General features: G+C 44.0%; 1 protein-coding gene across 3 annotated transcripts in view; it reads left to right on the top strand.

The window, feature by feature from the left end:
* The window catches only part of TMEM63C (transmembrane protein 63C), a 32577-nt gene extending 8792 nt beyond the window's left edge, over positions 1-23785 (top strand). For all 3 annotated transcript variants that reach the window (XM_066607643.1, XM_066607644.1, XM_066607642.1), the window contains 19 exons: positions 14653-14690; positions 15465-15607; positions 15685-15736; positions 15817-15925; positions 16133-16206; positions 17152-17232; positions 18957-19077; positions 19437-19570; positions 19902-20024; positions 20106-20259; positions 20352-20458; positions 20688-20774; positions 20892-20957; positions 21976-22138; positions 22236-22341; positions 22431-22598; positions 22798-22913; positions 23090-23161; positions 23244-23785. In XM_066607643.1, the coding sequence (XP_066463740.1) occupies positions 14653-14690; positions 15465-15607; positions 15685-15736; positions 15817-15925; positions 16133-16206; positions 17152-17232; positions 18957-19077; positions 19437-19570; positions 19902-20024; positions 20106-20259; positions 20352-20458; positions 20688-20774; positions 20892-20957; positions 21976-22138; positions 22236-22341; positions 22431-22598; positions 22798-22913; positions 23090-23161; positions 23244-23420 (2091 nt within the window). In that variant the 3' untranslated portion in view covers positions 23421-23785. The remainder of the gene's footprint in view (positions 1-14652; positions 14691-15464; positions 15608-15684; positions 15737-15816; positions 15926-16132; positions 16207-17151; positions 17233-18956; positions 19078-19436; positions 19571-19901; positions 20025-20105; positions 20260-20351; positions 20459-20687; positions 20775-20891; positions 20958-21975; positions 22139-22235; positions 22342-22430; positions 22599-22797; positions 22914-23089; positions 23162-23243) is intronic.
* Positions 23786-25626: the final 1841 nt, after the last annotated feature.

Here is a 25626-nt window from a genome sequence, read left to right as displayed (position 1 = left end):
ACAGCCATTCAATATAGTACTGGCATATAACATTCTCAAGTCCTCTCGCAGGGACTAATTATATTGCTTATTTAGAATACTGTAAAGTTTAATAAAACACTGTTCTCAAATATATAGGGTACAGAGAGGGGGTAACAAAAGACACTAAACAGGAGGTTGTCAAGGATCCAAATCAACTTCCCATAATCCCCCTAGTAGATAACGGGAGCTGGTTACTGTTGGGGTGGTTAGGTAGATGATATGTTGTAACATAGTCCTGGGACTTCTAGGTAGTCAGTCCAGGGTGGCCAAGTGTTTAGGAAATTGGTCAAGGAATTGACAGGTTCCCTTTAACTCTAAAAACTCCTTTAAAAAGAGAAACTGAGGTAGATGAAGAAAGTAATGAGAGCAGATATTTCACAAGATGGGATATAAAGGAGCTAGGCAGCAAAGTGACCAAGGAACTGGTGTTGTTGTGATTTCCTATATATTATCAGTATGTTTTTTTATGTGTACAGTGATGTAATTTTCTATATATCACAGGTGTTATTACATGTATGATTGTGTGATTCTCCGCATATTATGACTGTGGAAACTGTGGCGCTAGTGTGGATGTTCTTATATAAATGATAACTTAAATTCCTGTATGTTGAGGTTGTTACGTGTGTGTGATGGTGAGATGTCCCCTTATACCACCAGTGTGGGTGTTGCATGTATGGTAATGTGACTCCCTGTATTTTATAAGTGTGGGGATTATTATGAACAGGAGGTTATCAAAATAATGGAAACACCTAGGATTAATAGTGCTCATCTAGGTGTTTCTATTATATTGATAAACCTCTGTACATGTTGGTGTATTTTGCCTGTGTAGTTGTAGGGTTTGTTATTGTGTGTGATAATATACAGGGAATCACACCATCATAGAAAATATAACCTCCTCACTGCTAATATATAGAGAATCACAGCACATAATAACTCCCACACTGATAATATAGAGGGAATCACAGCAGCTGTGTGGCGGTTATTGCGTGTTTTATGATGTGATTCCTTATATAGGAATCACATCATAAGGGAAGTGAAAAGCCAGGTAAACAAATATACAGCTAATTAATACATTTGAGAACCTTGCTGTTAGAAGTGAAAAGAAAGAACAAAGACAGAAAATTCATAAGGAAAGTAGAGGAGTAAGAGCCACCGATCACAAACTAAAATGCTTTTACATAAATGCACACAATATGGGACACAAACAAGGAGATTTGGACCTTCTAACACAGGAAGAGAAATATGATGTCATAGGCATCACGGAAACTTGGTGGAATAATACACATGAATGGGATACAAGGCTTGAAGGATACAACTTATTTATAAGAAATAGACCTAAAAAAAGGGGAGGAAGTATTGCGTTGTATGTTCGGAAAACATAAATCTCCACAGAGATTCAAGCTTCAGAGCATGGTAGTTCTGTAGAAACTGTTTGGCTAAGAATACAAGGAGAAAACAACAGAAAGGACACTATTGTAGGCATTTACTATAGGCCACCTGGACAAGCAGAAGATATTGATAAACTCTTTCTACATCAGATGGCATGACATAGTGATCATGGGAGATTTTAACTATCCAGACATTTGTTGGGAATCTCTCTCAGGTAAAAGTAATGGAGCCAACAAATTCTTATCCGCTCTTGCTGACAACTTTATATTCCAAAAGGTAGAAGAGAAAACATGAGGATCTGCTGTCTTGGACCAAATTCTTACCAACAGGGAGGAAATCGTTGAGGAAGTAAGGGTGGCTGGGACCTTAGGAGGCAGTGATCATGCTGTCCTTGAATTTTGGATAAAAAGGGGAGAAAGACCTGAGAAAACTCAAACCTCAAGGTTGGATTTCAAAAAGGCAGATTTTAATGAACTCAGAAAGAGGGTAGGAAGAATCCAATGGCTGGATGTTCTTAAGGACAGAAATGTCGAAGAAGGTTGGGGAATATTGCGAAATGAGCTTCTCAAAGCACAATCGTTAACAATCCCTGAAAGAAGAAAGTATGAGAAGCATTTAAAGAGACCAGGATAAATGAACACAGAACTTACATAAATGTTAAAAAAATATGTTTATCAAATGGAAAGAGAGGGGAATATCTAAAGAAGAATATAATATGGTCTGCAGAAACTGTAGGGCAAGTGTCAGAACAGCCAAAGCTAATAATGAATTGAGGCTTGCAAGAGAGGCCAAAAGTAATAAAAAAGGATTTGGGGGGTATGTCAAAAGCAAAAGAAAAGTCAAAGATGCTTTTGGATGCTTACAAAAAGAAAATGATAAATTAGTTAAGAATGATGTTGAGAAGGCCGAACTTTTAAATTCCTATTTTGTATCTGTTTTCTCTCAGAAAGGAGATGAAACATCAACTGATCTTCCCTGTGCTATTGGGGAAATAAAAGAATTCAGGCTATCTATAAGCAGAGAGATGGTTAGAGAACACTTAGCTAACTTAAAGGAAGTCTCAAGGTCCAGATGAATTACATCCTAGGATACTAAAGGAAGCAGCAGAGGTAATTGCTGAACCACTCGCCATAATCTCAGAAAATTCCTGGAGAACAGGAGAAGTCCCAGAAGATTGGAAAAGGGCAAATGTTGTCCCTATCTTGAAAAAAAGGAAGAAGGTGTATCCAGGAAACTACAGGCCTGTGAGCCTGACTTCTATACCGGGAAAGATCTTTAAACAAATTTAAACAGCATGTATGCAAGTACTTGGATAAAAATGGAGTAATTAACCAGAGCCAGCATGGGTTTGTAACAAACAAGTCATGCCAGACATATATATATTCCTTCTATGACAGAATCACCGACTGGGTCGATGAGGAAAATGCGGTGGTTATAGTATATCTTGACTTTCGTAAAGCATTTGACAAAGTATCTCATACCATACTTATTTCAAAAATGACCAAATGTGGGATTGACAAGGTAACTGTTAGTGGATTGACAACTGGCTGAGTGATCATACTCAGAGTGGTCATAAATGGCTTCATATCCAATTGAAAGAATGTATCAAGTGGGGTACCACAAGGCTCTGCCCTAGGCCCAGTGTTCAACATTTTTATAAATGATCTGGAGGAGGGAATTGATGGGAAACTGATCAAATTTGCCGACAACACAAAGCTAGGAGGGATAGCTAACACTAGGGAAGAGAGAGAGAGAGTATTCAAAAAGATCTAGAAAAGCTTGCACAGTGGGCGGCGACTGACAGAATGGTATTTAACAAGGGGAAATGCAAAGTCCTACATCTGGGCAAGAAAAATGAAAAAAACCCCACATACAGAATGGGAGTAATTGGGCTAAGCAGCACATGTGAAGAAGACTTGGGTATGCTAATAGATCATAGACTGAACATGAGTTAACAATGTGATGCAGCAGCCAAAAAGGCAAACACAATTCTGTGATGTGTTAAGAGAAGCATAGAGTCTAGATCACGTGAGGTAATTATCCCCGTCTACTCTTCTTAAGTCAGACCTCATCAGGAATGCTGTGTCCAGTTCTGGGAACCCCACTTTAAAAAAGACATAGACAAACTGGAGCAAGTTCAGAGAAGAGCTACCAAGATGGTGAGCGGTCTGCAAAACATGTCCTACAAGAACAGTTATAGAATCTGGGAATGTTTAGCTTGCTAAAAAGAAGGTTGAGAGGAGACTTAATAGCTGTCTACAAATATCTGAAGGGCTGTCACAGTGCTGTCATATGCACAGGGAAAGACTAGAAACAATGGGATGAAGCTAAAAGGGAGGAGACACAGATTAGATATTAGAAAAAAATTGACACTGAGGATGATCAATGAGTGGAACAGGTTACCACGGGAAGTGGTGATTCTCTTTCAATGGAAGTGTTCAAACAAAGGCTGGACAAATCTGTCTGGGATGATTTAGCAAATCCTGCACTGAGCAGCGGGTTGGACCCGATGACCCTGGAGGTCCCTTCCAACTCTACCATTCTATGATAGTTTAGTGCAGTGGTTCTTAACCTTTTTCAGCCCAGCTCCCCCTTTAGGTATTGGGATGGGGGCCAGCGCCCCCCAAGCCTTACTAGTTTAAACCCAGTCAAAGTTTACCTTGTTTACCAAGTTAAAAGTACAAATTAAAATACTGAATACTTTTTTTGGAAAGATTGATTTGAAAGTTTTAGCTGCTAAAATGTAGGTGATAAATATTTAAAAATAGGTTAATTGTGGATACAATAATGATTAGGCTTTATTCCAGAAGATAATTTTTGGGGGGAAGCAAGCAATAATACCATCTTTAATTATCATTCGATAGAAACATACAATGTATAAAGAAAATGCAAGATACACCTTAATCCTTAATGGTCAGAAGACTAATTAAAATGCAAGAACAATGAAATTTGACTAATAATAATGTTTGCCACAATCAATCTATGTTATTAACGGCTGCCTTGGGCCTGATGAGCAGACGCCAATTTTGCGATATCTGGTTCTGTCTTTGTCATCCGCAGTCTCAAGTCGCCCCTTACACATATCTGAAGTTGGTTTCTCGCTTTTGTCAGCAGCTGCTGAACCACGCTGAAGCCCCTCTCCACTAAGTACGTAGATGGAAAAGCTAACACAAGCAACTTAACTTCCTGCCACAGGATAGGATAGGAATTCTTCACTTTCACCCAAAAACATTCATAGCCACATTGTTGGAAAAGTGCTTGGGCTTCGCTATCGTGTTTCAAGTGGAGCAACTGCTCTTATAATCTGGGATGAAATTCTCCTGCATCTGCTGAAAATGAATTGAGTACCCACGTTGGTATTTGAAGGGTACATAGATCATGAAACCTAGTTTGCATGTCTTGTTTAAGGTGTGCGCAAAAAATGTCTAAGTCTGCATCTTGAAGTTTGTCTCCGTCTTCGCATGCACTTTTTTGAAGAGTAGGAAACTGACAGAGGTCATGTCGACTCAGGTTATTGGCAATGAAGTAAGAGATTATATCTTTAGCCCTAATGAAATTAATTTTGTCTCTTTGTAGCTTTGTGTTGACCTCGTTGAGTTTGTCAAATACATCTGCGAGATAGGCAACATCAAGACGTCATAGTTTGATTACATCACAAAGGCTTGAGTCAATCAGCTGAAGAAACTTGACTACTGTGTCAAAAATTTCGTAGAAGCGTTATAAGCACTTTTCTCTTGACAGCCACCTCACTTCGGTGTGTAGGAGTAGACGTTCGAATTCTTCATCATGGTCTTGACAGAGCTTTCGGAAAAGACATTTGTTTAAAGAGTGCGCTTTTATCTTGTTAACAGCATTAATTACATAGCGCAGACAATCATGCAATCTCTCACATAAATGTTTAGCAACAAGGTGCTGCCGATGACTCACACAGTGGACTGCCATTAGGCCAGGTATAGCAGATTTTAAATGGGCTATAAATCCACAATATTGATCAATCATGGATGCAGCTCTGTTGGTTGCACAAGCAAGTTCATTTCTTAAAGGGGTCTGTTTTTTTGTAAACATTTTTCCACTCTTTTGTATATAGAGAAGGTATTCGTGTCAGTGGTTAAATTTCTGGTAAACAACAGTTTCTTCACTACCTCTTCATTCCGATCAATGAAATGAACATAAGCTAGCAGCAATGCTTCATTGTCTCTAACTGTTGACTTGTTAATTTGCATTACAAATTCTGTGTTCTTTAACACGTCCAAAAATGTTTCTTCCACATCAGCAGCCATCTTGTCAATTCTTCTTGAAACGGTGTCACTACTCAAATGAATCGATTTCACCATGGCACACGTGTCAGGCCCCAACATAGTACTTAATATTAATATATTTTTCTTAAATTTCATTTAGTAGGAAAACCCCTTTGTGGAATTACTATGCATGCAATTCAATGTAAAAAAGAGTCTTCTGTTATTTTTTTGCTTGCTTTAGCCAAAAAAATAACATTGAGATTAAAACTGAGAAAACTTGGGAAAAGAAATTTAGCCTTGTCTTAAGGTACGTTCTGCAAAACCAGAACATTCAGCTGTTAAACATTTTTTTGTGTCAGATCTGTAGTTTCTGAATTAACTACGAAGTAAAAAAGTTAAGTGACCATCCTGTAAAAGTGGGGTTTCCGTAAAGAGTGCAAATGTTGAACTACCACTCCTCTAAACAGATAACCATGCAAAATGCTATTGTAGCAAAATTTGTCCCTCAGGTCACTCTTTATTTACACCACCATACAGCACAATTGGGTGAACTTGCCTGATTGCGGCAGCTCAACGATTGGGTGGGGTATGTCAGCCTCCTGTCTTCCCACTGATTATGAGCCAGTGGTGCCCTTGCAGGTGTGCCTAGCCAGACCATCTACATAGCTTGCCCCCTCATACCAAGGCAACCACAGGCTGTGCCATTAACTCAATGTGTGTAAAGTGCTACAATTCTACTAAAAAAGTTATGGATCAGCCAACTATCCTACTTATTTTTATCCGTAGCAATGTGCTTAATAGAGATGAGCGAGTATACTCGCAAAGGCACATTATTCGAGCGAGTAGTGCCTTAGCTGAGTATCTCCCCGCTCGTCTCTAAAGATTCGGGGGCCGGCGCCGGTGACAGGTGAGTTGCGGCGGGGAGCGGGGGGGAGAGAGGGAGAGAGAGCTCTCCCCCGCTGCTCTCCGCCCCCCGCCGGCTTTCAAATCTTTAGAGACGAGCGGGGAGATACTCGGCTAAGGCACTACTTGCTCGAGTAATGTGCCTTAGCGAGTATACTCGCTCATCTCTAGTGCTTAACTGTTCTGCTTTCATATGTATTTAATTAATGGCACTTTAAGGCCTCATGTCCACTGCCTTTGCGGATTCCACACACGGATTTCCGCAGCAGAAATTATTTTTAAATGCTTGCTGGCGATCGCGGATCCAATCTTTTCGCACTGCGGATCGTCCACTCGGAAAAAAAATCGCAAGCCCAAAGTGACTGCCTTCCAGACTGCCTGTGAGCAACCAGAGAGGTATCTGCCTATAAATCCGTAATTGCGGATCGCTCTCTTCCATAGAGATCAAGGGATCCCATCTGCGCAGAATCCACGGTAAAATGGAGCATGCTGCGATTTCTTTTATGCACAGAAAATACGCAAAACAAATCTGCATGTGTGCATGGAGGTGTGGACGCTCCATGCTTTCCTATAGGTGGCTTGAACTGCGGATCTCGATTACGGATTCCGCAAATCCAATCTGCCCGTGGACATGAGGCCTAAAATAGATAAAATATCAGTCATATTGCAGCCTTGTCCTCCAGGTGGTCTTGTAGTCACACCCAAGCCTGCTTCTGATGCTTGCCCTTCCTACGTTTTAGCCATCTTCATATCCATCATGTTTATTCGAAAGTCGACAGGTTTCTTCATATACTTTTTATGATGTCGTCCTCCATCACAAAGTTGAGAGAGCCAGCCTTGAATCCTTTCAAGTGACATTTTTGCATCATTGCTGATATCTGGCTGCATTCTCGTGATCATGACTGTCATCAAAAATAAAATAAAATCAATACCAGTATCCAAGACTCAAGTGTGGTTTTCACAAATACCTTATGACTCCCACACCTCATTAAGCTCAATGAATATGCAACTCCTATTACATTGCAGAGTGAACTCCACTTGTGGACCTTTCATGGGCAGCCATATAAAATTCATCTGGATCGCTAATAATGTGTTATATCACATACAGTTAATTAGAGTCAAATGGTCTTATATTAATTTCTGCTCCAAAAAATGTGCCTAGGCTTATTTTCAGGGGATTTCTTATTTTGACGACAGCGGGACTACGCCATCTGTGTGTGAGAGCCCCGCACTTCCAACCCTTATTGTCGCTCACAGAAGCGCTCCGACCTTTGTTGTTGTTGGTGTTTTTACTGAGTATTCTGAGCAGTAAAAACCAAGCCTCGGCCACCAACACAGGATCACTTCTTGGTTACAGGACTTCATAAATACCGCCTCCACAAAGCCATGGCTGTGATTGGTTCTTAAAGACCTGCATTGATTGGCTGAGCCGCGGACTGAGGAAACCGTGTTGGGGCTCTGGAGAGCAGCGGGAAGGATCTGGACCGAGTCTACTGGATAACTGACTTGTATGACCTCTGTGAAAAGCGCTGTAAAAATGCAGCAATTGCTTTTTTACGTCCCTTTTCATGCACCAAAAGCATTCCTATTGATTTTTTTATGAACTGTAACTAGGTCTTATTTTCAGGGTAGGGTTTATTTTAGTCGGAAACATGGTTGTTGTTGGAGTAAGGGTTATACAAATTTAGTGCAAAGATGCACTGCAATAGGAGGTGAAAAGCCATTTCTTCCATCAAAGATCGCAGTGCCAGGTTTTGCACAAGTTGTAGGCATGCATGAATGGCCATAGAGGTAGGTCCTCTTGAATAACCATCCATGCATATTGGTTAACCTGCTAGAAACCACATTAGTCCAGAAGTTTCTTCAGTGGTAGCAGTGAGCCCTGGAATAGTTTTCAAGTTTTGGGGACCTTTCACACATGCAGAATTTGGCAACCGGACACACATTATTACACAGCTGAAATTACTGCTGCAGAAATCTGCCTGGCTACATGTGAATTTTGATGGAGAATTGTGGCAGAATGAGGTCCTTTTCAATTCCGCATTAGAATTCGCACAGAGCCGTGTGGATTTTTATGCATGTTTTGGTGAGTTCTCCTGCCAAATTCCACCTATGTAAAAGGTCCCTTGCTCTGATGAGCTTGTGGATTGTCTTGGGTTTCCTCAAGTCAGTCTTGAGTCCCTCTGTTTGGTACTTCCTCACAAACCTGGCAGCATCCCGATATAACCAGGGAAGGTATTATCCCATTTGTCCAAGTCGAATTTCCGCTAAGGAGTAGGAGGAACAAGACCTGAAAGTGCCTGCAGAACGGCTTTTTGTTTCCTCAAAGCCTTGTATACACAGTCATATGTAAAAGAGGCTCATAGCAACAGTGGGCATGCAGGGTATGCTGTAATTCTCACCCTAATAGGACTCATTGTACGTAATAGTCATTTTAGACCCCCAAACAAAGTGAAACACACTTCTTGTGAGGACTCTGCAAATGGTGGCAAGAGGGATCATGTCTATTCAGTGTACTAGAGCTCAGACAGAACTTCATTGCACATGTTAAGTGTTTTGCTCCTGATAAGGAGCTGTTGGACACGACCTAGTCCAATCTTTTGATGTACTTTGGCCAAGCATTCTTCTCAAGACTTTAGGGCAGCACTCTTGTTCCCAAATCAGACTCAATACTGTATAACTTCTGAGTCTCTGCAGTTGACCTTTTACTCCCGAAGCTCCTTGCAGGTCAGAATGTTTGTGGTCGCCATTGCTGGTCAATGTAGAAAGCTGTAACATTGTCCATATACAGTGAGCACTTAAAGGAGATGTCTCGAGGCAGGAGTGGATTTTTTTTTTTGCCCAGTCCCCCTAATTAAGCACATATTACTAAGCCCCCCTGTAAATGACTTTTCTAGCTGGTTTGTACTTACCGTTCCAGCGTTTCAGCAACTTATAAAAATTTTCCCAAGATGGCCGCCAGCTCTTTTCCCGTTGCTTGCTGTAGCCCGACGTGCGCGCTCCCGAGACGCTACCAGCTGTGTCTCCCTGACAACCAGACGCCCCGCAGCCGCCGACCGGACCCCTGGATTGAACACGGCCGACCAGTCACCCACCGCCAGGCAGCAGGTAACCGGCGCAGCCCCCCCCCCCCCCCCCCCGGCACAGCGGCAGCCCCCCCATCGCAGCGACAGCCCCCCCATCACAGCGACAGCCCCCCCATCACAGCGACAGCCCCCCCCATCACAGCGGCAGCCCCCCCCATCGCAGCGGTAGCCCCCCCATCACAGCGGCAGTCCCCCCCTGGCGCAGCGGCAGCCCCCCCATCGCAGCGACAGCCCCCCCGGCGCAGCGGCAGCCCCCCCATCGCAGCCCCCCCATCACAGCGGCAGCCCCCCCGGCGCAGCGGCAGCCCCCCCATCGCAGCGACAGCCTCCCCGGCGCAGCCCGCCCCCGGCGCAGCGGCAGCCCCCCCATCGCAGTGACAGCCCCCCCATCGCAGCGACAGCCCCCCCCCCCCGGCGCAGCCCGCCCCCTGGCACAGCGGCAGCCCCCCCCCGGTCCATCACTTACCTGGGCGGCGGGACAGCGGGACAGCTGGGCGGCTTCTTGGGACAGCTCGGCAGCTCTGCACCTTCCTCTAACAGAGGATGGTACAGAATGGCGGCTCCAGCGCGCTCCCGAGCAGTGACAGCTCGTCTGCGCATGCGCAGAAGAGCTGTAGCGGGAAGCACACTGAAGCGGCTCGTGCTGAAAGGAGAAGAACGGACTGCGCAAGCGCGTCTAAAAAAGCAAGCTGCCAGCGAATTTAGACGGAACCATGGAGACGAGGACGCTAGCAACGGAGCAGGTAAGTGGAATAACTTCTGTATGGCTCATATTTAATGCACGATGTATATTACAAAGTGCATTAATATGGCCATACAGAAGTGCTTAACCCCACTTGATTTCGCGAGACAACCCCTTTAATCTTGTCCTGGTCTTTATGCAGTGATCTCTGCACAATCAGAGAATAAAACAGAATAGAAAAAAAGAAAATACTCCACTATCTGGTTTAAATTTGTAAAGAAAATGGGTGATACATTCTTTTTTTAAATCATCCTCCTTCCTTCCCACATACACTACTCAATTTCTTAGAGCCCTTTTACATGGCATGACTGAATGATCAGTGATAAATTCTTATTGCTAATTGGATCTTTCACACAGACCTAAAGGTCCTTTTACACGGGCTGACAGTTTTTTAAACGACTGCATGAGCGCTGAAGTCACCGCTAAGGTCGTCAGCGCTTGAGCAGAGCATTTAAACTGAAAGACTTGCCGCTGGCTTCTCGTCCACTTCTCACTCGCGGGGCGACCTCTTTGCATACAGCGTGGGCGTCAGCTGTTTACTACAGCTGACACCCGTGGGCAGTAGCCGCTATTAACCCTTTAAATGCCCTTTAAATCCCACGAACAATGTGAGATCGGGGGAGCTGTGCAGGTGTCATGGCTGCCGGGGGCCTTCTGAAAGGCCCCAGGGCTGCCTTGAGAGACCGCCTATCAAGCTATCCCCGTGGGGTGGCTTGATAGGCTGCCTGTCAGAATACAGTATGACGTAATGCTATAGCATTATGTCATACTGCAGGAGCGATCAAAGAATCGCATATTGTAGTCCACCAGGAGGACTTAAAAGTAAAGTAAAAAAAATCAATAAAGTTTTTTTAGTTGTAAAAAAAAAAATTAATAGAAGGTTAAATCACCCCCCTTTTGCCATATCTGTAATTAAAAAATCTAAATCATAAATTAAAAATACATATTTGGTATCGCCGCGTCCATAAAAGTCCGATCTATCAAAGTAGCACATTATTTACCCCGCACGATGAATGTCGTCCGAAAAAAAAATAAAGAACGCCAGAAATGCACTTTTTCAGTTACCCTGTCTCCCAGAAAAAACGCAATAAAAAGCGATCAAAAAGTCGTATGTATTCCAAATTAGTACTAACTAAGTGGACATCCCACGAAAAATGAAGCCTCGCTGAACTACGTCAAAAAATAAAAACATTATTGCGCGCACAAGATGACGGCAGAAAATAATTGAAAAAAATTAAATGTCTTTGAAAAAAAAAATAGTATAGTAAAAAAAAACTATACAAGTTTGGTATCGTAGCAATCGTACTGATCCATAGAATAAAGTTATCATGTCGTTTTTGTTGCAGTTTGTGCGCCATAGAAACAAGACGCACTGAAAGATGGCGAAAGTTCTTTTTTAAAAAATTTTACTCCACTTAGAATTTTTAAAAAGTTTTTCAGTACACTATATGGTACTTTAAATAGCACTATTAAAAACTACAACTCATTCCAAAAAAAACAAGCCTTCAGGGTGCGTTCAGACGAGCGTGTTTTGGTGCGTGCATACGCACGCACAAAAACACGCTTGTATTTACAACACTGCATTCCCTATGGTGTGTGCACATGTCCGTACTTTGCAGGTGCGTGCCTGCAAAGATAGGACATGCGTGCACCATAGGGAATGCACGCATTGTTTTCAATGGAGCCGCGGCTGCTGCCGGCGGCTCCATTGAAAACAATGACCTGCTGGCTCCCTGCATTCCTTTTCAGGGAAGGACTTTACATATAAGCCCTTCCCTGAAAAAGAAAGATTTTAGTGTAAAAAAAAATAAAAATGCAGGCATTCTCTTCAATGGAGCCGCGTCTGCTGCCGGCGGCTCCATTGAAGACAACGGTCTGCTGGCACCACCAAATTGTTTTTTAAGGGAAGAGCTTTACATATAGGCTCTTAACTGAAAAGGAAAAATTTGGTGAAAAAAAAAAATGCAGCCATTCACTTCAATGGAGCCGCTGCTGCTGGCGGCGACTCCATTGAAGACAATGGTCTGCTGGCACACCTGAATTCTTTTTCAGGGAAGAGCTTAACATATAGGCTCTTAACTGAAAAGGAAAAATTTTGGTGAAAAAAAAAAATGCAGCCATTCACTTCAATGGAGCCGCTGCTGCTGGCGGCGGCTCCATTGAAGACAATGTTCTGTGGCACACCTGAATTGTTTTTCAGGGAAGGGCTTTACATATAAGCCCTTCCCTGGAAATCAATTAAAAGTGATTTAAAAAACAAAAAAAATAGATACTCACCTCCCTTCAGCTGCCGGGGCACAGCCGCGTCTTCTCCTGATGTCCCCTGCACTGTGGTGCTGAACTGCTGATCTATCAACAGCCGGGGATTTAAAATCCCCGCCTGCTGAAAGAGCTGAATGTGATTGGCTGAGGTGCTCAGCCAATCACAGGAAGCTCTCCCCGAATGAATGACAGGTGAGAGCTGCCTGTGATTGGCTGAGCACCTCAGCCAATTACATTCAGCTCTTTCAGCAGGCGGGGATTTTAAATCCCCGGCTGCTGATAGATCAGCAGTTCAGCAACACAGTGCAGGGAACAGCAGGAGAAGACGCGGCTGTGTCCCGGCAGCTGAAGGGAGGTGAGTACCTATTTTTTTTTATTTTTTTACTATTTTAAAAGGCTTTTCAGGGAAGGGCTTATGAAGCCCTTACCTGCAAGGCCATTAACAGCTGCCGGGGCTCAGCGGGGACTTCTGCCGCTGTCCCCGACTCTGTAGCGCTGCTGAGCTATCAGCAGCTGGGGATTTTAAATCCCCGGCTGCTGATAGCTCAAAACTACAGAGCCTGGGACAGTGCTAGAAGTCGCGCTGAGCCCCGGCAGCTGAAGGGAGGTGAGAATTGTTTTTTTTTTTATTTTTTGCACTATTTTAAATATCTTTTCAGGGAAGGGCTTATGAAGCCCTTCCCTGAAAAGCCATTGGCAGGATGCCGGCAGCAGGATTCTCTACCGCAGCTGTCATGTGTGACAGCTGCGGTTGAGAATTGAAGAATTCCTTTTGCTGCATCTGCCACAGATGTGGCAGATGTAGCAGCAGGGAATTCTTTTAACTAGCGGGGGTGAAGGATACATCTGCCGCATGCGGCAGATGTGTTCTTCATGCCCGCGGGGGTCACAGCAGCGGCGGAGAGGTAAGTTTTTTTAAATTCTTTTTTTGTTTTGCACTAAAATGTTTCTTTTTCAGGGAAGGGCTTATATGTAAAGCCCTTCCCTGGAAAAGAATGCAGGGGACCGGCAGAGCATTGTTTTCAATGGAGCCGCCGGCAGCAGCCGCGGCTCCATTGACAACAAGCACGCAGCTGTGTTCACGCGTGCTTTTGCTCGTACCTAGGTGCGGACGTATGTACGCACCTAAGTACGCACCAAAACACACTCGTCTGAACGCACCCTCATAGAGTGATATCGATAGATAAATAAAGGAGTTATGATTTTTCTAAAGGGGGGAAGAAAATATGAAAATGGAAGAAAAAAGGGCCGCGTCATGAAGGGGTTATAATCACGGTTTGCTGCAAATGCTTTTGTATAAACAGGCGTCATAACAACTTGCTGAATAGGAAGCAGTGGTAGATTGACTAACTAGAGCCGTGGCTCTGTTCAAATGAACAATCAAAACTACCCATTTTTTGTTCATTGTAAATGCATGCCAAGTGAATTACATATGATCGCTAGTTCACTATCTTGCAGTATAAAAGGGCCCTTATCCCTCCATGCAGTTACCTTTACATCTATCTTCAAGCCAAGGAAATGCCTTCCATTGTTCCTTTACCTTCTGTCCTAGACTACCAGGCACCAGCAGCCATGTGGCCCACTCCGAGACTACCCAAACTGAGTCTTCCCACTATTACATTTTTCCTGAGGACCATATGAGCATATTGACTGTTCTTCACTCTTTTATTTTTGCCATAGGTTGTACTTATGGTTATGTGTTTGATGGTGTGATTCCTTGTCAATGTGGGCTTATGGCATGTATAAGTGAGGCAGTTTCTTGTATGTTGCCAGTATGGAAGTTGATACATGGTGAACAGCACCAACACACAAAAAATACCAAGATGGGACTTATTATTTATGTGGTGGTGTGAATCCTTGAGTCGGAGTTGTTATAGCTGTAGTGATTTGAATGTCTGTATAACCCCAGAGTGGAGTTTTACATGTATGATAGTATGATTTCCTGTATATTACCAGAGTTAGGGTTATTACATGTGATGCATAATATGATCTTGCATCTCTTCTCTTGCAGGGTTTCTGTTCCTGGCTGAGCTCGATTTATCAGATGAAGTAAGAATGGTTCTGGGGCACGGGAGCTGGGATTTGGGGTGAAGGACAAGTGGACAGTTTGTAGTTCAGGTGATATCTTGATGCTTTTGATTTGGCTTTTTGATCGTTCTCATCATATCATGGAGGAACGAGACATTTTTGATAAGTTTTTATATCACCTTGTCTAGATGGTCACTAACTACAAACTCTGCTGAGTGGAGGACATGAAGGGTGTAGGAGTGGAGAGTTGGGCAAAGAAAATGGGAGAAGAAGAGTCACGGGAAAAGATGGAGTTATTGTGGATTGTAGTATGATAGTGGTATAGTTGGGGCATGAGAAGGAGGCTCTTGAGGTTTCACGGGCAACTGTGAAAACCACAACCAGAGCATTTAATGTGGTGGGGTAAGAGTGCAGGACGGGTTTGGTGTCATAGTTTAATGTTGCAAGTATGATGGGGTAGTATTGAACAATTAAATGCTTAGAATGGTTAGAATAATGTAGCTGATACTGTAATTAAGCTAGTAGCTGCAGGATTAATTATGGTAGCCATGGTGGTAGGAAGATTGAGGGTTTCGAAAGGAGAAATTCATGAGATTGGAAATTATATATTGAGGTTGATATGACTTACAGAAGGACAAATTGGGATGGAAGGAGATAAAATAGTGAGGATGGTATGGGTTACAGCAGGATAGATAAGTTGCATGGAGATAATATAGTAAGGATGGTGGGGGCTACAGCTGTTGAGATGGGGTTGGAAAGATGTTCCCTGAGTTCTGATTGTGCTTGTATTTACAGGGATGAGGAAATCCAGAGTAAATGTGGAGTGGACGCCATCACATATCTGTCTTACCAGCGTCATCTGCTGGTGCTGCTACTTCTCATCTGTGTCCTTTCAGTAGCTATCATCTTACCAGTGAACTTCTCTGGAGATTTGTTGGGTGAGACGCCTGTTACCCCTCTCGTAGTCCTCATTTCATCCGAACCTTTTCATTACCCACTGTCTCTGTACCTGCAGGCAACAGTCCAGCGCACTTTGGACGCACTACAATAGTCAATGTTCCTACACAGTGAGTGATAGATCTGTGCGGGTGTAAGGGAATGCTGGATGCTGCGGCAGTCACTTATTATTCTTGTTTCTGTCCTTTAGGGACCGTTTCCTGTGGCTGCACAGTGTATTTGCACTGCTTTACTTTCTGCTGACTGTACTGTGTATGCGCCATCACTCGGCCTCATTACACTACAGAGAAGATGATAAGGTGATAATACTGCACACTAAAGCTAAACTTCTACCCAATCCCCCACATCACACACCGAACCTGGCCTCCATCACACACACACGGAACTAATCCATGGCTTATGCATGGGTGTCTATGTGGGGAAGGGAAGCCTTACATGAAATAGCACTTCTGTGACTTTCCACGTGTAGAGATCACCTTATCTGCCTCCTCTGTTTATATTTCCAGGTGGCTCGTACCCTCATGGTGACTTATATTCCTCGAGAGATCTCTGACCCCTCACTCATAACTAAACATTTCCAGTGAGTATAACCTGCAATTCGGCATGACAGAATCTTCACCCAATGGGTGTAGAGTCAGGGAGAGCAGCCGCCTGACTGAGAAGGGTGTGGGGGAATCCATTTAAGGAATGTGTGTATAAGGAGAGGCATCTATTTGAGGGTCACATGCATGGGAGGCCTCCATTTTTAGAGTCTATTGTTAGGGGCATGGACCTAAGGAATGTATGGTCAGTTGATGTCTCTTCCTAAGGCTAGTTTTACATGAGCGAGGTATTATGTGCCTCGCATCACTATGGGAAAACTTTTCATCCCCCTGGGGAATCCTCAAGGGATTTACCCAGCCGCGGTTGAAGGGATTCCTCCAGCCGCGGCTCAAGGGATTCCCTCAGCCGCTGCTCAAGGGATTCCACCAGCCGCTACTCAAGGGATTCCCCCAGCCGCGGCTCAAGGGATTCCCCCAGCCGCGGCTCAAGGGATTCCCCCAGCCGCGGCTCAAGGGATTCCCCCAGCCGCAGCTCAAGAGATTCTCCCAGCCGCGGCTCAAGGCATTTCCGTTCAGAGTTTACAGAGTTCTCCCTCCGATTGCTTTCAATGGGGCTGGCGATGCTGCCACTGGCCCCATTGAAAACAATGGGCGGTATCGCAAAAAGATAGTACATGCTGCAATTTTTTTTCCATGCAACATCACGTGAGTAAAAACAAATGAGAATCAAACCATTGAAAATCATTGATTTCAGAATTTTGCATTTTCACTCACTCTCACATTGTGCAAAAATCTTGTGATTTTCTCACCCGTGTGAAACTACCCTAAGGGGCATATGGGCAAGGAGGCCTCCAGAGGAGGGGTGTATGGCAGAGGAAGCCTTCATCTGAGGGTTGTGTAGACTGTGGGTCTCTAGTTGACATGTCAGTCATTTCCTATTGAGTAAATGTTGTGCAACGCACACCTTCTGTTTTGTGTTGCAGTGAGGCATATCCCAGCTGCACCGTCACTGATGTCCAATTCAGTTATGATGTCCGCAGACTGATGAAGTTGGACACAGACAGGTGAGAGGACCCCTGACCATACAATGGTGACCATATAAATCTGCATGTGTGTCAGTCACATCGAAAAAAAGAGGGTTTGGTACCGTATTAGCCAGTAGAGCAAGGTGTGATTGTTCTCAGTGAGAGAAACCAAGTAATCTTGTACATATGATACCTTTAATGTCTAACAAAAATACATGATACAGCAAGCTTTTGAGTCTCCTATCGATCTTAAAATCATCAGGCTAAAATGAAACTGGTTTGGATGGGGCACATATATAATATACAAATGCAGAGAGGACACCCCCCGTGATTGAAATACAAATGTTCACACACAGAAATTTGAGACTGTTTTGCATTCAAAACTTAAAACAGACACACTGAGCTGAAACATAAATACTTAATCAGTCCACTGAGCTCAGGAATGTGACAGTTTTATGTGTGTTCTCTCTTCTTCAACCTGCACATGGAAGGAGATGCAGCACCATCTATTGAATGGCAACATTCTTTACAAGTCAAGTTCTCAATTTTTATGAAGTTAAAAAAAATAAATTAAAAAAAATGATTGGGAAGACCTCCTTCAGACCTTTCATATTCTCCACTTATGCAAGAATCCCGGGCTGAGATTCATTCCATTCTTGAAGGTATCAAACACGGCCACTCACATCATCAGACAAGCAAATGGGTAGACAATAGATATATAACAAAGGGGCTTCATCAGGTTAGGGAATGGATCTTTTTGTCACACACAAACAAATCTGCAGACACTTTTGAGAATGGCAGGATAGCGTTTCCTGTTATGTTACAAATCTGTTTAGCAAGCACAGACATCATAGACTCAGATATGACCTGCAATTCACTGGGATTCACAAGGGATCAAATCCAACAAAAATCACTGAAACCAACTGATACAAAGATAGATGGGTATTAATAAGCCCCACCTCCCTGCATCATGCTTAAAAGGCAAAATGCTATATAAGGGTGGTAGCACAGATGCAAAATACTGGGGAACAATCACTCACACAACTACCATTTATTGGGGGTGGGGGGCTTCTTAGTATTATACTTGCACATATATACTGCTTGTATGGAGTACCAGTCACACAGATGTATGTAGTGCACCATGCAGGCTTACGGAGCTATTAGTGATGTCTATACTATTAGATCACTATTCCAAGTGATCCAGACAAAGCACTAACAACCCTGGGCTTCCCCACAATCTAAGGACAAGACTGGTACTTCAAATGCAGACCTATCATGTCATCCTTCAAGGATAGCGATGCTACATCTTAGCTCAGACCACCTGATGCCTGTAAGCTGTGCCAAGCTAATTGTGTAGCATGACCAATGCCATTCACTTTGAACGGTGCCCGTACTTTGCAAATAGCATAGCCACATTTATTTGCGACTCATTAACTTAGTATTGCATCAATGCAATGTGTGTTTAGCACTACTACATCGCTAAATATGACCTAATCTGACTGATGAGCTGTTAGCCATGGAGAATGTACCAGACTCCTCTTGTCATGCAGGTTCCTCCTGTCCCCATACTTCTACACTGGTGACCACATAGGGTGTAGAAGGAGAACATTTATATTTCAGTGTATAGAGCAATCTCGTTATCAGGTGGAGAGTGTGCTATGTGGAGACAAATATCAATCATACCCATGGGTCTCGTCATCTCATGCAGGTTCATCCTGTGTCCCTTCACCTTAGTGATTTACTTTATCTTCCATTCTTTGTAGGCGTCGAGCTATGAAAGGTCGTCTGTACTTTGCTGGAAGATCTCAGAAAGAGGGAAGAATTCTAATTAAAACTCACCCATGCGCCCGGCTTTGCCCCTGTGACTGCTGCGGCTTTCAGAAGGTAAGAGTGCTGCTGTCCTAGTGACTTTAATGTTTCCTATATCCAGCAAGTTAGTGGCAATGACAGAGAGCTTGCTGGTCTGCAGCCCCACAGAGATGTACTGCAGACATTGAGAGGACATGAATAGACTGCTCTATGGCACCAAAACCTGCTACAGCTGCAGTTCCATTTGTCTTGCAGGGGCTTACGGTCCATTTCTCTTAACTTCTGTATCCATCTCTCCTCTGTTCGGTGTACCGTATCCCACCCCATACTCTGTATACCACTTCATCCTTTCACTACTATGCCCTGCTCTGTCCCCTGCATCCTCCTTCTCCTACACCCTAACCTGTGCCCTTTTCTCACGTCCGCACACTCAGGTAGACGCAGAGCAGTATTATGCAGAACTGGAGGAAAAACTGACAGATGAGTTTACTGCTGAGAGGAACCGCATTCCTTTGAAGAGACTGGGCATCGCTTTCGTTACCTTCCAGGACGAGAGGATGACTGCAGTGTAAGTCACTCATCCTGCCCTTCACATTGGCAGTGCTCTTTACTGAAGTGTGCAGTGAGCATGTTTCACTGGAGCACTTTATCAGATTTGTGATTGGACTTTTTGGACTTCAGTGAGTTTTTGGTTGATATTGTGTACACATTGGGCAGGTCTGAACCTTGATAGTGTGATTGCACCCTACCCACAGAGCTTACATGCTACAGTAGGCACATATCCAAATGAGTCATGTAACAGTAAGGAGAAAGTGACGGATGCAGTGAATCTGCTGCCAAACTTTAACATTGTAATGATGATATAATGCCTGAGTGTAATGACAGTCTTTTCCCAGCAGAATCATCCAGGATTATAGCCAGCCACGTTGTCGACGAGCTCCCCAGCAGTCCTCGGTCACGCCAATAGTCCATTCTCATCAGTGGGGTGTACGTTATGCTCCTGCACCTAATGATGTTATCTGGTTAGTTCCTATCTGGTGTTATGTGCCTGCTACTTGTATTGTACGATGCCTAACAGCTGCTGCCATTCCTGCTGGTTAAAGGGAGAATCTGGCAGTGTCTGGGCCTGTGTGGTGGGTACGATGTATGGGTCTGAACCTGGCCTTGTTCATCCTGCTCTTCTTCCTGACGACACCAGCAGTCATAGTCAGCACCATGGACAGATTTAATGTCACTTATCCTGTGGAGAACCTGCAGGTGAGTGGTCCTATGTTGTCTCTGCACCCTGATGTGTGACCATCGTCACCCGTCTGCTCCACCTGATACCTTCCTATGTTGTCTCCCCTCAGAACCCGGTTATCACCCAGTTTCTGCCTACACTGCTGCTATGGATGTTCTCAGTATGTCTGCCCTTCCTGGTCTATTATTCCGCGTTTTTGGAATGCCACTGGACTAGGTAACAGTTCATTACCCCTCTCGTTGTAAGACATAATTGTGGTTGGCTGCATTGACAGATATGCTGTGTAGAGCTGATGCCTAATTTGTATGTCTTTCCATTCTCTGCTATGCCAGAAGATGAATGGAGCGTGAATCTTGAAGCCCTCACCCTTGACTCCATCATCACATTTCTGTAGAGGCCTGTCATAATTTCTTTCATTCCCACAATGCATTTCTCTACTTTTCAGGTCCAATGAGAATCGGCTAACAATGCACAAGTGTTACCTGTTCCTGGTGTTCATGGTCATTATATTGCCCTCTTTAGGACTGACCAGGTACTGTACCTCTGCATCCATCCTGCTCTCTGCACTATATCTCATTTCAGACTGTACATGGGTCTTATTGATATAGATTTGTCCGCATAGTTTACACTTTTTTTTCCTCTCCCCTAGCTTGGATCTCTTCTTTCGATGGCTCTTTGATATCCACTTCCTGGATTCAGCCAACTTAAAGTTCCAGTGAGTACTGAATACGTGACCCATACATTCATTCATTCCCGATACCCTACGTACTGTCTATATAGCGTTCTCTGATCATGGCTTTCCTTATACCCCACATATTGTCTATACAGCTGTTTAATCACGATTCCCCAAACCCTTCCCATATTATCTACACTATATGGACAAACGTATTTGGACACTGCAGTTTGCCGAACGGTATGCTGGAAAGGGCATGGGTAAAATAAAAAGCTGCTCATTTTGTAATAGTTATTCATCCGATCGAGCCCTTGTGGGACGAACTGGATCGACAGGTACAACACCGCCACCCACACCCATCTGCACAACAATCTCTTTTCACAGCCTTGCATGAGGAATGACGAGCTATTCCTGCCCAGACTTACAGAGAACTTGTGGAAGGTATGCCTTAACGTGTTGCCGGGTATGCCTTAACGTGTGCTGTAATACAAGCAATAGGAGGGCCGACACGTTACTAAATAAAATAATAAAGCACTTGTTCTGAAAAACATGCAGTGTCCAAATACTTTTGTCCATATAGTGTATATAGTTGTCTAATTACACGACTCTCCTCATACCTACCATACTGTCTATACAGCTGTCTGATCACGACTCTCAACCAGATACAACACACACACACAGTCTGTACACCTGGCTGATCAAATAAAACTCCTGATTATCCCCTTCTTATACTATGTATACAGTGATGTAAGCTCACAGGATTTTCCTGATTACCCTCCCCCACTTCATACGGCAGTCTCTGATCACATGACCCTTGATGCCCCACCCCCATGCTGTCTATATATCAGTCTCTAATCAAAGCACTGATACCCTCATACAGTAATCTCTGTCTGAATGACTTTCCTGATATCCCCACCATACTGTCTATATAGCTATCAGTGATCATATGACTGATTACAATCCTCTCGCACTGTCTATACAACAGCCTCTGATCTCCCAATATTCCCCATATACTGTCCATACAGCAGTCTCTGATCATATGACTTGCTTCTTCCTTCAGGTGTGTATTTTTGCCAAATAATGGTGCGTTCTTTGTCAACTATGTCATCACCGCCAGCCTGATAGGCACAGCAATGGAATTACTGCGCATTCCTGGCCTCACTGTGTATGCAACACGTCTGTGCTTGGCCAAGTCTGTTCCTGAGCGACTCCACGTGAAGCGGGTAATTCTCCTATACTGTGGTTATGTCGGGGCTCAGGTTACCGGGCAGGGGGAGTGTTCCTGATCCAGTGTGAGGACCCTGACTTTTCTCATTATAGAGTCAGGCCTATGAATTCCAATTTGGCCTCGAGTATGCTTGGACTACATGTGTCTTCTCTGTGGTGATGACATACAGTATTACTTGTCCTATCATCGCACCATTTGGTAAGTTCTAAGCGAGAACCCTTTAGGTGGTCATTGTGTACAGGCCCATGTACACCCCATGTTGTTTCTCTCTACACTCTGTATTGCAGGATTGCTGTATCTGCTCCTGAAACTTATGACTGACCGTTACAACATTTATTATGCCTACATCCCCACTAAGTTGAGTCCCAGTCTGCATGCAGCCGCTGCCAGACAGCTCCTTGCTGCCCCAATCCTCTGTATCTTCTGGCTGCTGTTCTTCTCCTTTTTGCGATTGGGTAAGTGGTGACCGTTCCAGCACATAGTCCATCTTAGTTGAGCACTAACATTCAGATCTTCCACTGGGTCATATACCCTCCCCACATGTGCATGGGAGGCTGCACGGTAGCTGATAGCAGATATGGCAGCAGGACTAGCACTGCTCTTCAAGTATAACTCCACCTGTGTTCTTACTCTACTTCCTTGATCTTCCGGCAGGCTCCACGCATCCGGTCACACTCTTTACGTTTGCAACCCTCCTGTGCTGTTTGCTTTTCTCCATTTTTGGTCTTTGTCTCAGAAAACTGCGACCAAAGAGACCATCAAGCTATCAGGTAAGATCTATTAAACCCCCACTGAACCATTAGATTCTGTTCCAGAGACCAGTAATAACATGATCTACTCTGGACCATTAGACTCCACCCCAGGACATGTCATAATCTCACTATGTTCGCTGGTCTGTAATTACATCTGGAATGCAAATGTGTGATTGACTTGATGTTTCCTGTAGATGTCAGAGCAGGGTGAGGGAATCATGCAGGATACAGAGAGCAGCAGTATATCATCCACACTGCAGTCCACGGTGAGTATGAGAGTCTTTCATCAGGACTCTTGGGTTGTGTTCATTCTCCACCTTACCAGACTCATTGCTTTCTATCTTCCAGGTTTTTGTGGCTGCTGTATTACAGGAGCATGAGCTGTCACCTCTGGCTTCACCGGCTCACCCGTCATATGGCGCCCTGGAGACCCGAGCAGACAGCCCCTCAGAGACGCCAGAAGCAGAGTGCTCAAAGGACAGCTACGTAACTGGGACGTGCCACACTGAGGAAGGGTCTCCCTGACACCCTATGAAGTTTCTATGGGGGGTCAGAGTTCAGCAAGTCGCAGAGCGCCTTTAATGGCTGAGTCGCTGTGATGTGCAGAGTGTGGAGTCGGCTACATTGTGGGTACCGGGCTCCTTCATAATATCGGGCCCTGGCCAGTGTAAGGTGCTGTCCATTGCACACCTGTCTGAGGAATCCTGCAGTAGATAATGTCATGTAAAAGGGCGTGGCTAACCCTCTATGCCCCTCCCATTGTCAGACACCTTTGTACAGCTGCGTTCCCTGGCTCTATTTTTGCGTTTGCATGGGGACCGCGTCTTTTGCATCTGAAAAAGTTATTTAAAAACTCGCTGATTTTTGCCAAATATAATTTTAAAAGAAGAGCGAACCCGACACAGCGTGTTCTGTTTAAGTGATAAGATCCAGATCGTAGTTGGGTGTGCAGCTTGAGCAGGTTCTGGTGTGGATGCATGTTTGAGTGTGGTGCTGGAGCAGTGTGTGTTGTAGAAGTGTCTTGGATGCGAAGGTTTGTTGTAGCAGCGTGGGAAGGTGGAGCAGGTTCTGGTGTGGAGATGTGTTTAAGGGCTCTAACCCACTTGCATTTTTTTACCGTGATTGTCAATGGGACTTTCTAATGTTAAAAACGCATCGCAAGTTTGTGCTTTGTGATTTTTGTGCGATGCATTTTTAACATTAGAAAGTCCCATGGACAACCGCGTTAAAAAAACGCAAGTGGGTAAGAGCCCTTAGTATGAAAGTGGAGCTCTGTGCATTTTAAAGGTTTAGTTGGGTGAGGAGTTTGAGAAGGCTTTGCTGTAGAGAATGGTATAAAGGTGTCGTAATAGGCCAGGTTCTGTTTTAGAGTCAAGTTGAGTGAGCAAGTTGAGTTGTACAGTGTGTTCTCAACAAGGACGAGTTACTGGTGGTGACCACAAAAGTCTCTCCAGGGTCCTATTCTTTTTAATACATTTGTAAGTGACATAGGAGAAGGTTTAGGCCCCCTGTCCACAGCAGTGATTTCAGGCCGGACGATGTTTCCCATAGCATTGCTATGGAAAGCGCCGGCACCTGTCCACGAGCGGAGAATCATTGTGATTCTCCGCTCGCGGCGGGCAATTTGCAGCGGCCAGCCAATCTATTAGACAGCCAGCCTTAACAGGTGATATTTGTCTGTTTGCTGATGGCACAAAAGTTTGCAGTAGGGTTCATATTACTGGTGGAGTCTTGAACATGAACAAAACAATGGAATCTGCATTCAAAGTTTCCAAATACAAAATAGTGTGATTAGGGAGATGACATCCTTTGGAATGAGTCTTGTATTGGATGTTCTGTGTTATTCAGGACTTCAGAAGAGAAGGATTTAGGGGTTCTGATTTCCAACAGCCTCAAAATGAGTCCACAGTTCAGTCAGGCAGCAGGGAAAGCAAGTAGGATACTCGGCTGCATAGATTGAGGTATAACCAGTAGAAAGAGGGAGATTGTGATCCCGCTGTAAAAAAACTCTGGTCAGACTACATCTTGAATATTGTGTTTTAATTCTGCAGACCTCACCTACAGAAAGGCTTAATAAAATAGAAAGAATATAAAAACGGGGTACAAAAGTGGTGGAAGGCGGAACAACACTTATAAGGAAAGACTTAAAGAACTCAATTTGTATAGCCTGGAGGGAAGATGGGAGATGGGGGACATGATCAAAACCTTTAGCTGTTAAAGGTATAAATAAGGAGAGAAATATTATTAGGAAATTAAACACAAGAACAAGGGGGCACAATGTGAGTTTAGCTGGGGAAAAATCAGATGTGATTTTGGAAAATATTTAACTGAAAGAGTAGTAGCTGCTTGGAACTTACTTCCAGTAGACATGATTGAAAAATCAACAACAAATAAATTCAAGCATGTCTGGGATAAGCATAGATCTATGCTAAGGCTACCTTCACACCGATGAGTGTCATATCGGTCTGAGAAACCCAGCCCGATATCTCGCTGCCAACATGTATTTTACCCGTGGATGCGAGATGTATTTCATGCAAAAACGCCTCACATCACTTCTCTGAAGTTCCGATCCTCCACCGCTAGTTCCACATGCGTTGAAGGATCAGCAAGTGTTTCCCATTGTTTTCAATGGGAAACATCACATCGCATGACATGCAATGTATTTCACTGTCCCAGTGAAAAAAATGGGCGATGTGTTCCGAGGGCTGCGAAAAAAATAGGACATGCAGTG

This window comes from Eleutherodactylus coqui, chromosome 6 (assembly GCF_035609145.1).
Source record: "Eleutherodactylus coqui strain aEleCoq1 chromosome 6, aEleCoq1.hap1, whole genome shotgun sequence".
Classification (NCBI taxonomy): Eukaryota; Metazoa; Chordata; class Amphibia; order Anura; family Eleutherodactylidae; genus Eleutherodactylus; species Eleutherodactylus coqui.
The sequence above is the reverse complement of the archived record's forward strand: the minus strand, read 5'-3'. Positions and strand labels throughout refer to the sequence as shown.